The 14,549-nt window shown below is 36.3% G+C and overlaps 4 protein-coding genes and 3 non-coding genes across 7 annotated transcripts; 2 read left to right on the top strand and 5 right to left on the bottom strand. All coding sequences in view use genetic code 12, as the record gives it.

Moving 5' to 3' along the window:
• Positions 1-71: 71 nt before the first annotated feature.
• On the bottom strand, positions 72-4,025 carry PDS5 (Sister chromatid cohesion protein pds5; the record flags this gene model as incomplete). The annotated part of the gene is made up of 1 exon (XM_001527116.1): positions 72-4,025. The coding sequence occupies one exon, from the start codon at positions 4,023-4,025 to the stop codon at positions 72-74; it is 3,954 nt and encodes a 1,317-aa protein (XP_001527166.2).
• Positions 4,026-5,321: 1,296 nt separating this feature from the next.
• PVL30_001967 (uncharacterized protein) lies at positions 5,322-6,320 on the top strand (the record flags this gene model as incomplete). The annotated part of the gene is made up of 1 exon (XM_001527117.1): positions 5,322-6,320. The coding sequence occupies one exon, from the start codon at positions 5,322-5,324 to the stop codon at positions 6,318-6,320; it is 999 nt and encodes a 332-aa protein (XP_001527167.2).
• A 768-nt stretch (positions 6,321-7,088) lies between these two features.
• On the bottom strand, positions 7,089-7,162 carry PVL30_001968. Its single transcript has one exon. It is a non-coding gene; the product is annotated as a tRNA-Lys (tRNA).
• Positions 7,163-7,210: 48 nt separating this feature from the next.
• On the bottom strand, positions 7,211-7,284 carry PVL30_001969. Its single transcript has one exon. It is a non-coding gene; the product is annotated as a tRNA-Lys (tRNA).
• Positions 7,285-7,310: 26 nt separating this feature from the next.
• PVL30_001970 lies at positions 7,311-7,384 on the bottom strand. The gene has a single exon. It is a non-coding gene; the product is annotated as a tRNA-Lys (tRNA).
• A 1,170-nt stretch (positions 7,385-8,554) lies between these two features.
• On the top strand, positions 8,555-11,827 carry PVL30_001971 (uncharacterized protein; the record flags this gene model as incomplete). The annotated part of the gene is made up of 1 exon (XM_001527118.2): positions 8,555-11,827. One exon carries the CDS (start codon positions 8,555-8,557, stop codon positions 11,825-11,827), a length of 3,273 nt encoding a protein of 1,090 aa, XP_001527168.2.
• A 205-nt stretch (positions 11,828-12,032) lies between these two features.
• PVL30_001972 (uncharacterized protein) lies at positions 12,033-14,354 on the bottom strand (the record flags this gene model as incomplete). The annotated part of the gene is made up of 1 exon (XM_001527119.1): positions 12,033-14,354. The coding sequence occupies one exon, from the start codon at positions 14,352-14,354 to the stop codon at positions 12,033-12,035; it is 2,322 nt and encodes a 773-aa protein (XP_001527169.2).
• Positions 14,355-14,549: the final 195 nt, after the last annotated feature.

The following is a 14,549-nucleotide window of genomic DNA, read 5'->3' on the forward strand; positions in this document are numbered from 1 at the left end:
GACTGACTACGATAGACTAAAATAAATTGCGTTGACTTCTTTGATTAAATGGTTGTCGCTAATACTTAAGGCTACTCGAAATCACTATCTGAATCTTGATCCTCTTCCTCGTTTTCTTCTTTTTCTTCTTCGTCTTCTTCTTCTTCTTCTTCTTCCGAAGAAGTTAGCTGATCTTTGTAACGAACATTCTTCGCCACTATTCTAGTGCTTCTTCTTCTTCTTGTAGGCAAAGCTGTTTCAGCCTTTTTTCTATTATTTGCTTTGGGTGTAGTCTTGGCCCTGGACTTTAGTCTTGGCTTAGACTTTGCAGTTCTTGCCTTTTTTACATTAGGGGCCTCGCTTGATCTACCCATAGCCTCACTATCTAAGCGTTTCTTACCATCAGTGAATTGCTTTCGTAAGTTTGCAACCAATGGAATTTGAACATTTTCCTCAATAAATATCCGTGAAACTACCAGTTGAGCTTCTTGAGGCGTGCCCATTGGTGCAAAAAGCTCTTGCGGGAGTTTGATTTTATCAGGCCAAGTATGGATGGGCCAATTTTTTATATCACTATATGTCTTCAATATTAATTGAGCTAGCTCTGCTATTTGATAAATCTGGTTAATTTCATCCAGGGGCTTCTTTTTTGTGTATTCTGATGAGGCAATTGAAGCATCTCTATGTTGCTTAATTCGACTAGCAAGATAATACAAGAGTGAAATGTTCTCCTGTTTGGCAATCAACTGCACATAGTATGTGAGATAAACTGAGGCAAATACGCATGCATCCAATAATTTCTGATCCGTTACATATAATTCTTCATTTAAATCGCCGGTCGATTTATTAGTAAGTAATGACACAAAGGTTTCGTGATGTGCAATACTGTGGACTAAACGCACCAATGATTTCTCAAATATCAAACTCTTTTTGATCTCGCATCGCTTAAACATGGAGTTGATCCACATAGTAGCCTCTTTATTCAATGTTGGATCTACCTCCAGGGCACTAAAAAACACAAGCGAAAGGTATTTATCACTTATGGCTTCTTGAGCCAATTTGGTTTTTAAATCATTGAAAAAGGACTTGCGAACTTCCAACTCGTTGTCATTGACAAGAAAGCACAATTTTCTCATCGTAGGGGATAAAATTACATCGTTGTAGATTGGTACCTTGGCAAGCTTGAGCAAATATTTTCCTGCATTTAATCGCAATTGTTGCTTATAGGTCTCTGGTGTAGGCCATGATGGATTAGACTTGTTGACGATTTCTCCCTTGTTCCCAATAATCGATATTAACAATTTGAGCACAGGTGCAGCTTTTTCTTTAGCATGATTTGTATCGGATGCAGCGCTTTTTAGAATATTAATAAACAAACGAATCGCATACGTTTTAAAGGTGGCATCAACATCCAATGTGGAATTCTCAAGCAATACATGTTTTATTACGTATGGCGTGAGTTCTTCTTCCTTGTCCATTATTGCGTACTTATCAATGAGAAATATTTCAGCAATTGAACTTAAATGTGTAGCAAAGTATCCGGACTCAATGTTCAAAGGGTATATCTTATCAACTATTGATGCACATAACACCTCCTTCTGCTCGCATTTACCAATCAATTTCAAAGCATATTTGGCCTCTTGCGGGGTACCGCTTATAGCAATTTTTTTCAAAAGCTCTGTAAAGGAACGACCAGGAGGGAACGCCTCGGGGTAGATTTTTACAAAGTGGTATGTTGCTCTTAAGATACGTGATTTTTCCACCGTTGTTTCCATACATAATTCAGTTAATGAGCGTATATGGTTTTTAAAAACTTCGGGGTTAGTGTTTGAGATCTGCTGTAAAATCTCTGTAGCGGGTCCAAAATGTTCATGTGTGGCACTTTTCGACATTGCAATCAATTGCTCAATATTAGACTTGTTGTAAATCAATGGTGAACCACGCAAGAGCAAAAGCTTGACATTCTGTCTCATTTCTGCTGGAGTCACACCCGTTTGATTTCCCGATTTAATATTTTTTGTCTCCGAAAGCTTGGTTAAAAGCTCATTCATTGCGGAGTTAATGGTTTTAAGATCAGCCTCAGAAGAAATACATGTCTTGATTAGATGTAAAAATCTTGCACGATTTAGTTTCACCAACCTCTCTAAACATGCATATGTATTGTAATCTTCTGGAAAAGATTGTGTGATCCAAGTTAGTATAGTCTGTAGTTTTGTCGAATTTTTTTTAAACTCTTCACTCGATGGTTTATTTTCCTTTTCTAGCATGGTATTTGCCCTGAAATAAGCCTCGGCTACCTCCATAAAACTGCTAATTGCCAGTTGTAACTTGCGTTGTCTTGAATTAATAGCTAAAAACGCTTCTTTACTTTTGGTATCAAGCTCCTTGTAGAAATATAATAATTTTTGTACTCGCGTTACAGCATTGGTCTCGTTAAATGGCGCCAATTTGTCAAACAAAAGAGTATCGACCATGGCATTAACATCCTTATCGTTAATGTAGATGAGCGATATAACGTGCTTGGGAATTTCCTTTATGGCTTTTTCAATATTTTCATCAAAACTAACTCGAGACTCGATTTTCCTATCAACATAGTCGGCATAAAGAGAGCTGATAACTTCCATGGCTGTATTTCTAATCGATCTATGCTTTTCCCTCATCAATTTTATAATGATACTCAATATTTCATTGTCCAAATATTTGGTCACGAGCACTTCAAATGGAATCAAAGTAAATGTGCGACAAGCTGCCTCTCTTACCCTGTGATCGGAGTCCATTAAACATTTTTTCAACTCAGCCAAGATCAATTTATTAATTTCAGTTGTAAGGTATTGGTTGTTTTGTACTATATTTGGCAACAGTGTGACCCACAGACTTCTAACAATTGATGAAATATCCAATGATTTTTTCAACCACGTTTGCCATGTGGATTTGTGCACTGTAAAAAGGTTGACTTTTAGTAGTGGTACTACTGCGTTGAGTGATTTGGTGCCTAGCATTTGACCAATAGTTGATGTTGCAAGAGCCCTAATCTTATCCTCACTGGCATTCAACTCATCTTCAAGCAAAGCCATCACTGAAGACATAATCGAGGGAACAAAGCTCCATATCTGTACAGATAAGTGATGTATACTCTGTAATACTTCTATTGCTTGCAAGCGGAGTTTCCCATTCTCCTTTTTATCTGTCTGGGGATTATGTTGTTGTTCATCAGCTTGCTCTAGCATGTTGGAGTTTTTGTACAAAATTTCAGAAAAATATTGAGCTACTGAACGTGACATTCTATCAACATTTGCTTCACAAATGGCCAATGATATGGCAAATTCGGGTGTTGCAATGTTATCCATAAGAATGCTTTTCCCGGTTTCGTGCGCGTTGAATTTACTTAAGATGAGTTTAACAATACGGTGTGGAATCATCTCAGCTTCGGTTGTAATTTCGGTCAAAACATCCGAGACAATAGTCTCCAATTCTTTTGGAAAAGACTCTCTAGTTGCAATTCCATAAAATGTGTCAAAAAACTCTTCAACCAAGAATTGCGAGTCTGGCAAATCCAACATCAAAACGAATGTCTTGGTTTCTGCAATCCTTTTTAACAAATACACATATTGTGGGTAGAATTGTGGTCGATCAGATTTTGCGGACGCAACATTAGAGCTTGAGATTCTTTGAAACTGTTTCAGAAATGCTTTAAAAATATCTGAAAGCTCTTCATCTGTGTATGGCGCATTTGGTGCAAAGAGTCTAAGGATGTCTGAAATACAACAACATACAAATGCTTGTACTCCAATGCTTGCGTGGTTTAGAAGCTTCTTGTTGATTAGGTCCTTTGATATTGGTCTCAATGTTTCCAAATCGACTTGATCGTCTTCTAGTATTGAAATTTTCTCGTGCAATTCTACTAACCTGTTTAGCTGTTCCTTGTTGCTCAATGTTCGTTTAATTGTGCTTAAAATAGGCAAGCGGAATGAAAAAGAGGTGTCGTTGGTAGCATCAGAATCTTCCGATCTTGCCAATGACGACGTTCTTCTTGAGCTTCGAGTCATGGTTGGATTTAGCCAAGGTGTAAATAGTGAGGTGTGGTAAGATATATGATGTATACTAGGTGTGTGTAAGAGGTGCTTTTTGGCAACAAACACGAAAATCAAAATAAGTTTTGATAAACGGAGGGGGAAAAAAATGAACAGACGCGTGTGAATCTTAGGTAATAAATTATGTAATACATATTATTTATTAATAAAGAACAAAAAAAAATTTGAGGGGAAGGGGTGTTTCTTTTTTTTGTCTTTTATCTTTCTTGTTCTCCAGATTTGTGTGTGTATGCAACTACAAGCATGCCATTTCTCTCGATTATATTCCACAAATCATCTTTCCAACACATTATTCCTTCTTTTTAGCTTTACGTTGCTATAGGATACTTGTATTGATTAGTTCTTGTACCAACTAAAAGAGTTATTACAATTTTTGTATATAAAAAAAAATTTTTGTTCTTCTTTATTTTATTCCTTTGTATATATCGTGTTTAGTTGAAATTCCCAAAAAAAAAGGGGGACACTTATTCAACCATTAATCGTTTAATCGAAGCATACTTACCTCATCATCTAGTAGATAACCGGGTATGAGAACCAATTTTACAGAAATAATAGCCAAGTCTTGCATCCTCGAGAGCATTCTTTTTCAATACTTATCTTATAAAATTTTCAACTCTTTTCTTTCCCCCCCCCCCTGCCTTCCCCACTTCCTCACTTTCTATTTTCCTCTTTTCTTCTTTTCCTTCAAAACTTCTCAATCTATATTCGATGTATTTCTTTTCAAATTCATCTATCGCTCAGCCCCTATAATAATCAAAAACTGTTGTGTATTTTTATCTATTGAACCAAATTGTCGCTCAGTGAAGATAATAAGGCGGAGAAGGCTAAACTTTCCTTCTATTGTATTCTGTCATAGAAGTAATTCTTTACGTTTTCTATTTTTTTATTTTTTTTATTTTTTTGTTTTTTATAAAATGGTCTTTTCGCTTTGACTGCATTTTGACACATTGGCAATTGTACTTTCGGCAAGAGAACTGAAACTGCAGAAAAAAAAAAAAGAAAACTAAGCAATAGAATAAGACATATGGAACGCCACCTCAATCACACCTTCCCCTTAAACCTTCAATCTCCAATCTTCAATCTTCTTCCCCCACCTCCACCTCCACCTCGCTGCTTTCTCTACCTCCTTTTCTTTTCGCCATTTTTACTTTTTCTTTGTACTTTGTACTTTGTTCTTTGTCCTGTTTCTTTTTCTTTATCATCATACCTTACCTCTCTATAGCTTCACATCTATTTATATAATCATCGACAATGCTGTACCCTATTATACCTTCTAAATCATGGGCTGAATGGAAAGAAATACTTCATGGATTTTGGCCTGGAAAGCCACAATTCACTGAAAAGGACTACCCGGACCTCGAGGGCAAGGTTGTTCTCATTACCGGAGGTAATACTGGTATTGGCTATGAAACCGCAAAGTCGTTGGCTGGCTCAACAAAAGCCAAGATCTATATCTTGTCTAGAAATAAAGAAAAAACTTTGGATGCTATTAAGAAAATTCAACTTGAAGTTGCTAAGGAGTATAATGTTGTCAACAGAGATCTTGAGTTTATACAAGTTGACTTGAGTGACTTGTCAACAATCAAAAAAGCCGTTGATGAGTTTCTTGCCAAGGAGAAAAGACTCGATATTATCATTCACAATGCAGGAATTATGCACCCTCCATTTGGCTCCAAGAGTAAGCAAGGCTACGAATTGCTGTTGGGCACAAATGCTCTCGGACACCACCTTTTGCAGCGTTTACTTGACCCGATATTTGTGAAAACTTCTGAAACAAACAAACCTGGAGAGTCAAGAATCGTCTGGGTCAGTTCAAGTGCCAACTTTTTGGCACCAAAAGGCGGTGTTTTTTGGGAAGACATCAATTTTGAAAACGTTTCTGATGGAAAGATAATAAAGGCAAACATTTATGGACAAAGTAAAGCAATTAATATCATTCAAGCCAAAACATGGTCCAGAAAACATTCTGCACCTAATGTGATTAGCAGCTCCATTTGTCCCGGATATCTCAGAACCGAGTTGCAAAGATATAGCAATCCCATTGAACACTTTTTCACGTATTTGCTTACTTATCCTTCTAGAAATGGAGCATATACGGAGTTGTATGCCGCTTTATCTCCTGATGTAAAAGATGGGCAACACAGTATATCATTTGGGGTTCCTGGGATCGCAAGGGCTGACTTGAGAGATGAAAATACCCAGAACAAAGTCTGGGATTGGCTCGATGAACAAACCGAGCCATATCTTTAGGATAAAGACACTTGATATATTTTTTTTTTTTCAATTTATATTTATATTCATATTTTTATATTAATTATTTGTTCGTAAATCAGTTATTTTGTTAAACAATATGTTCTTGATATCTTTTTGTTCGTCATTTACTTACCCCCTCTGCTAATTTTGTAAAAAAGAAAGAAAAAAAAAAAGAAGAAAGGAATTTGGAGGATAGTATAGGTGGTGGCATTGATCCTTTTATTTTCTTTTGGTACTTGACTATTTGGGCGAGATTGCTGCAAAATATGTTACTAAACTACTATAAAACAAAAAAAAAAGAACTAAGTTTATTACAAAACCTTCCATAAGGACCCATCACTAACAAAAACAAACTTCTACAAAAATATTGAAAGCGGTGGAACCAAGTATATTGGATAACTACTGAATCTTCGTTGAGAGGTAAGTATTTGATTACTCATTAAAACAAGAATTTGAATACTCAAACTTTTTTTAACTAGAGCGAGAAAGAAAAATAATTAGTAGTATATCAATCATCTCAAAGATGAATTGTAATCGCAATAAAGGAAACTACCTGTACACAGAGATACATGTTCAAGCTAGTGGAAGGAGTACATTATTCTTAAAAAGTATATAGCATATGATTTCCTGATCTCATCCTTTTTTTTCTTTCTTTCTCCAAAATAATAAAAAACAAAAGAAAACTGTTGAGAGCATCATTTTGCGAAACTAAACTAAAACCAACGACAAGTTTGCTTTTATTCTGAGTGAAAGAAAAAAAATAATAGCCCAACGCGGGACTCGAACCCGCAACCTTCTGATTAAGAGTCAGATGCTCTAGCCGATTGAGCTAGCCAGGCTATGAAAAATTGTTAACATTTCATAACAAATACGTTTTTAAAGTAAAGAGCCCAACGCGGGACTCGAACCCGCAACCTTTTGATTAAGAGTCAGATGCTCTAGCCGATTGAGCTAGCCAGGCTGTGAAAATAAATGTTATGAAATGAAAGCCCAACGCGGGACTCGAACCCGCAACCTTCTGATTAAGAGTCAGATGCTCTAGCCGATTGAGCTAGCCAGGCGCTTTTCATGTCTGTAAAAACAGGGCTGATCAACAGATTCAGAATTTTTAGTTACAACTCAGCATTTTCACTTGTCTTGCGAAGCTCAATCGAAACAGAGCGGGGCCAATAATTCTTTGACTTGATCAACATTTTCAAAGTTCCTGTCCTCCATTGTGAATAAACCTTGCCTCCTTTTTTTTCTTCTCTTCATTTCCATCTGTTTTAATATTATTCGTAAACTGTTGTTTTTTGTCCTTCTTCTTCTTCTTCTTCTTCTTCTTTTCTTTCATTTCTTCCCTTGACAAACTTTGGAGATCTTCGAAAGTCTTTGATATTTATCAAACCTTGATTCATATCTATGACAATTCGTCACACCGACGCGTTAATGGGATGTAAGCAATGAGAAGATATCAACGCAAGTTAAAAAAAATAAATAAAAGCCAAAAAGAAGAGGTACTTGGTGAGACGTCTTCTTTATTATTGCTATAAAATTTATGCTTAAAACATCCTCTTTTCTAAAATCGTAATCCCGGGAACAGCCGCGTCAGCACGTAAAGCAATCAAATATACCAAACCAGTCATTTTCCAACAATAGTGTGGGGCTGTTGCTGACTCCGATTCTTTTATTTTTTTCTATGTTGATTGAATTTCAGAAACAAGAATAAATAAAAAAAGTTAAATAAAAAAAATGAATCAACAAGCCCCACAAGACTTTGTTTTCATCCATGTCTTTTTTTTCCATACTTTTGGTTTTGTATTATTAAATAGTCACGTGATAAAATGGGGGAAAAAATGTGGGTAAGCAAAAGCAAAAGAAAGAAAGATAAAAACATGGATGAAAATGGATGCGAGCGTGGGGGAGAAAAAAAAAACAGGACGGGGAAGGGGATATAAAAGGAAAACTGGTGTAATAATTTGTGAACTTTATTAGCTCTTCCTTTTACCCGGTTTGAAATTTTTCTGGGGTTTGTTTTATCATGCAACTTGTTTTTTTTTTTTATAAGTATATGTTTTTGTTACACACAGAAGCGGCTCACACATATAAAGGACTTTGTTAGAGTTACCAAAACAAAACATCAACGTAAATAACCAACTCCAACATTGAAAGCAACGGCTGTACTTATCTTTGTCGAATATATTGAACATACAAACAAGACTAAAAAAGATTAGCAAAGGGACTACTTACAGATGGAACTGAGAGGTGGAGGGGTCAAGCCTGAAAAGGCAGCTTCGAATATGAAGTTGATTAGCACTTCCTCAGGTATACGGGTTTCTCAAGCATGTGACAGGTGTCGAATCAAAAAGATCAAATGCGATGGTAACTCACCATGTTTGAATTGTAAAAAAGCAGAGTTTGAATGTAAAACGTCGGATAAGTTGACGAGACGTGCCTTCCCCAAAGGTTATACCGAGAATTTGGAAAAAAAAGTTCGTGCTTTAGAAGAAGAATTGGCTTTGCTCAAAGAAAGGCTGGGAGAACAGTTAACACCCAAGGATGTAAGTCTTGTGCACTCAGGTCAGCAAACCAAAGAGGCATCACCAACGTCGATACCGACAACCACAACAACGGCCAACGACAAGGTGATGTTTCAATCCACTGCCCAAACTGTGCAAATAAATAATCCTATTGACCAGATCTTCAACTTGGACGACCGTGGAATTATCATTGGTAACGACAACTTAAATTTTGAATCGCAATTTAACCACTTGTTGATCAACATGAACTTGCCATTTTTGAAAATCACAAATAGTCACAATTTCTTACTCAATGACCCACATGACTACTTGTATAATCCATCATACGCAAAGAGTAACCAGTTTCACAACAAAAATTTGGATGCCATTTACAATCCATTGACAAAGACGCACAGTCCCGAGCCTGGACTAAACGAACTTCCAGGAGATGTTTATGACCTTTTCATAAAATTGATAAACAATTTCAAGAATATCTTTCGCAGCAAAAAAGAACTCGATATTCAAATTGCACTGTTTTTTTTAAACTACAACGTATTTATTCCCATTTTTGACTACCACCAGTTCATGGAGAACTATGACGAGTTTCATACTATGTATCCATTTATATTTACCTACGATGACTCAACGATCAATGGTTTCAACTTGTCAAACGCCAACGACTATGATGTTGTCAATAAATTTCTTATGACAATTATTCAAATCTATGCGATGGTGATAATCACCAATCCAACAATAAACCTCAACTTACTTTTGAACCATTCTGATCCTCATTATCTGATAAATAGTCGTGGGGAAAAATCTATTGTCAAGTCATTGTATGATTTCTTACCCTATTTTAATGGTTTTCAAATTTCAATTCACCAATTACAAACGTACTTATTACTATTATACTACTCGCTTTTAACCAACAACAAGGAAAAATCCCTTATTTTGTCATCATTGATCAATGCCTTTATAGGTATATTGGGTATCAACCTTAACTCCAAAAACTTATTTTTCAATGATTTATCGCTAAGTCAGCAACAACGAAGGAATCGGGTAAAGATTTTTTGGAACTTTAAAGTTCTCTTGAAATGCTTCAATTTGAAATTTGGATTTAAACCGAGTCTTAATACCACTGTAATTAACCCGGTTACTATTGATCGATATTTCCAATTAACGCCAGAAAAATTGTCACTGCTTTTAGGGGAGGATGACACCGATCTATTTAACACGATGCTAAAGCCAAGTATTGAGTTTCTCAATCTTATGAATATTGTGATCCCATCTTCATTTTCACCAAACTACTATCAATATTTGAAAAACGATACGAAGAAAAAAGAAAGAGAAAAGGGGAAAGAGCATCATAGTCATAATCACCATCGTCTTGATTGGATCTTGAATGAAGATGACGGAGAAGGAAATGACGGAAATCTAAACTATAATTTTAACCAGTTTTTAGTCATTGATAAAAACCTTGCAAATTGGAGATTATCATTAAAGGCTAAAAAATTGTCCCTAGCACCATTCAATATCAATATGGGACTTCCAAACATCCTAAACATCACCGAAAATGATTTGTACCATGATGTGTCTAAGGAGTCCATACCCAAGGAAATATTGATGAATTATTATCAGACTGGGGGGCAGGTGGATATTTATACAGCTTCACAACTCATCAAAATTCAGCTTAATTTTCATTACATTCTAATCCGTTCGATGAACTATCTCAACTTTATAGTGGATAAGGAGCTCAATGCTGTTTACTATAAGCAAATTGCACTTATTTCGCAAGAAGTCCTTCATTATTTCCTTTTAATTTTTGACCATGTTGGTAAATTTCATGAAAAAATGGACGAACCAAGAATTTCAACAAACTCTATTGTTATGGAAAGCTTGGGACTCGACGTAGATGAAGATGGATTCGTCATTAATGATTTCTCAGTGAAACGAAGACGCAAGTCTCACTCTAAGCAGGGCCATGCAAAAAAGATTGTCAGGGATATTCCATTATCACCATTCAACCCTATGCTCAATGGATTATCGTTAACAGTTATTAATTTGAAGAAATCCATCGTGCTTCAAATGTTGTACTTGTTGATATGTCAAATGAAGTATATCAAGCAGAATAGCCTAATAAAAGATGTACATCATTCTTGTTTGTTGCTCGTCAACTCAGTTGATTTGTTTCTCAAAGTCTTTATCAACTATAAGCCTGGCATGAGCCCCGGGAAAACCAATGACGATATATTGTTTCTGAAGTTATTAAACGATGAGTTAAGAGAGGATATGTTGCACTATCAACAACAGAGCCATCATGATTCAGACGATGAGGATGATGAGGATGGACATGGAATAGGCACAAAGGAAGGAAATTACTACAAGAGCATAGACTGGGACAATGAAAATCTCGATGAGGATTTGAAGTACCTTAAAATTTGCAAATTTATCAAGTACAGATCACAAGCGTTCCTTGAGCAATTGAATAATAGTACTAACATATCAAGAGGAACACTGGTTCAGGTATCTACAAATGGAAGAAAAGTGTCAGCGCCAGCATCAGCACCGGCACCAGCATCAGCACAGGCACAAGCACAGGCACAAGCACATGCACCAGCACAAGCACCAGCACATGCACAAGCACCAGCACAAGCACAGGCACAAGCACCAGCACAAGCACCAGCACCAGCACCAGCACCAGCACAAGTAAATGCGAATTTACATGCTTCTGTAAACACATCAACATCTTCTCATTCAGCTAGCGAGTTGACCAGTTATGCTGGCCAGTTTTATTCAAAAACAGACTCTTCGCCATATTTTCCCAAATTCGACGACTTTTCCAATGGGGTAGATTTAGGCATAAATGTAGGTGTTGGACCAAGAACAGGAACCGGGACAGAAGTCGGGGCAGAAATAGGAACGATCAAAGCTAGCCAAGATTTCGATGCAGCCCAAGACTTGATGGGGTTGAAGAGAAGTTCATCCCAAAGTAGAAACTATCCATAACCTAATGATACAAAATGAACAATGTCAAATGCAATGCAATGCAATTGACAAAATTTGCTGGAAAAGTCGAAGCGGCCGGATATTATTGTATAAGTTTTATATAGATGTTAATTTATATCGACAAGAAAAAAAAAATAAAAAAATAAAAAAAAAGAGAGAAAGAATAATTACAGAACAATAAATCAAATAAAGAAGGAAATATTTCTCACAACCTTGCATGTGCTATTTGCGATTGTTGCATTTTTTCAGGAATTTGCTTATCCTCATACCACCATTTCATCGCTAACTCCACACGATTTAAATCCAAGCTATCACTGAACACTTTCCATAACATTCCTACAAGATAATCTCTTTCCACATCATTGCTTTTGACAATCAAGCTCCATATAACCTCCACCCATGGAGTAAATCTGGAAACTGGGAAGTATGGCACCAAGTTAATTAATGCTAGCACTGCAGCTTCTCTGGCAGTTTCAGGAAGTAGTCTCTGTCCATAATTGTAATCTTTTTTGAACTTGGGAAACAAATCTCGTACAACTTTATCTTTTGGCTTCTTGGCTTTGTTGTCGTGTATAATGTCGTTATCCAACCGTTTGTCTTGCTCTAAAGTGTTTAACGTCGAATTGGCTTCAACTTCTGCAATGGGTTGTGCCGAGGCAAAATTTGGGTTTTCCTCAGGTGTCCCGATACGAATCCCTGGTTGTATTGGTTTACATTTATCAGCAAGAAAGATGAAAAATTCTTCTGCCGAGTTTGAAAATTTTGAGCCTGGAGTTGAAGGCTGGTGAGGGTTTGAAAGAATTTTCTTGCCAATGGTTTCAATAGCTATGCACAATTGAGTAGCCGAAATTCTCTTGGGGAATTGTTGAATGAGTAAGTTAACGTACTCTATGCAATCGCTGAGATTGGCGTTCTTGCTATTGGCGAAATAAAACAAGAGAACAGAATGGCTCGCTTCAATTAAGTCGTCATTTTGATATTGGCGATCGTTTGCCAAACTTTTTGCTATGTTATAAATTTCTTTTGCAAACAATTCATTATGTATGTTCTTCAGTTGGAGATAATTCTCCCATAGTCCAAGAACAAACAAAACTTTAGCTTGCATAATATAATCATTGTTCAAAACATCTGGGTACATGTTGACTTCTTTATAGTCTCCTATTAAATTCATTGTCAAGTGTTCAAAGTAGCTACCAGTGCTCAAGCTCAATTCAATGCTGAGATAGTAAACAAAATTGTACGTATCAAACCCACCTTGCCCAATAGAAAGTAAAATAAAGTTTAAGTAGTATAGGTTAGGCAATACTTTCAAAGCTATGCCTCTATACTCTTTATCAATTATTGCTAAATCTCGGTGATTAAACCAAATCATATGCGATTTGTTATTCCCCGTAAGGAACCTCGTGAACAAACCTTGAAATATAATAATCTCGGAAAATAATAGATTTTTCATAAAATACCAAAACAGTTGAAACAAAGAATTGCTGTTCTTCACAGAAGTGAAGGTATTGAAAACCGACAGCGTACACAATTGTGACAACTCTTTATTGAATTGAGTTACTCGCAGTAACAAGGAGTCAATCAAAGTTTCCATCTGTTCATCATATTTCAAATGACTCAAGTATGCCGCCAAGAGAAATGAAAACCTATTCAAATGTTTGATAACTGGTTTTTGCATGATTTCGATTTGGATATTGTTCTCCAAATCTGGGTCTTGGGGGTTTAAATGAAAAAACTTCTGATAAACTATTGTCGAAACTTGCTGGTTTAAAAACATCATATCGACAAGAGCATCAACCATGAACGTGTTGCCAATTTTGTTTGTGTAAAGTTTGACATTCTCTTCCTTTTTAAAGACCAACGCCAAACTAGTCACGCTCAAAAATATAATGTCCTTAGTATAGGTATTAGATAAACTATATTGCAAACAGTTTATAAAAATACGTTTCATCTTTGAGCTCCATTCTTGGAAAAACCAGCGATACTTGATAAAGTTGGAGCTACTATACAACTCATCTCTAAGAGTATTAGAAAGAGATATACCACATATTACGGGGAGTACTTTCCAACTATTGGCAATTGGGTTAAATGCAACAAAGTTTTCAATTTCACTCCCAATCCTTGAATAAAACAGTTTCAATGATAAAGTGGGCTGTGATATCTTTAGTTTCTTATCGAATATCAACTTGAACACCTCGATGATTGGATACATTTCTTCAAAAGAAGCCGTGGGGTACCCTTCACCACCAAAACAAGTGGTACTGTTCAAAAAACTGCTAAATACCAAACCCAAATTCTGCTCATGCTTAATATATGGAATGTAATTGTACAAGTAGCCCAACACTTGGTTGATGGTCAATTCTGGTTTGGGGTAACGCAAAGTATGAATGACATAGTCTAACTCCTGTGGTGTATATGTAGAAGTATCCGAACGAGATTGATATGCCACCCCCAGTGATGGGTTTCTTCCTGGGTTATTTAGCAAGCTTCTTCCCTGTGGCCCCAACTTGTGATAAAGATCTGACATTCTGTGTAGTACTGAGTTCACTTGTATTTATACGTATGAGTTGTGGGAAGAAAAAAAAAATGGCGTTGATAAAATGTGGGGTTCGATAGTTTTTGATCAAGATTCGCAATTCTGATTACTATTTAATGTTCTATTTTTTTTTTTTTTATGAACAATTTTTTTTTTTACTACAAGAGCAACAATGTAAACCGCGGC

This window comes from Lodderomyces elongisporus, chromosome 2 (assembly GCF_030384665.1).
Source record: "Lodderomyces elongisporus chromosome 2, complete sequence".
NCBI classification, from domain to species: Eukaryota; Fungi; Ascomycota; class Pichiomycetes; order Serinales; family Debaryomycetaceae; genus Lodderomyces; species Lodderomyces elongisporus.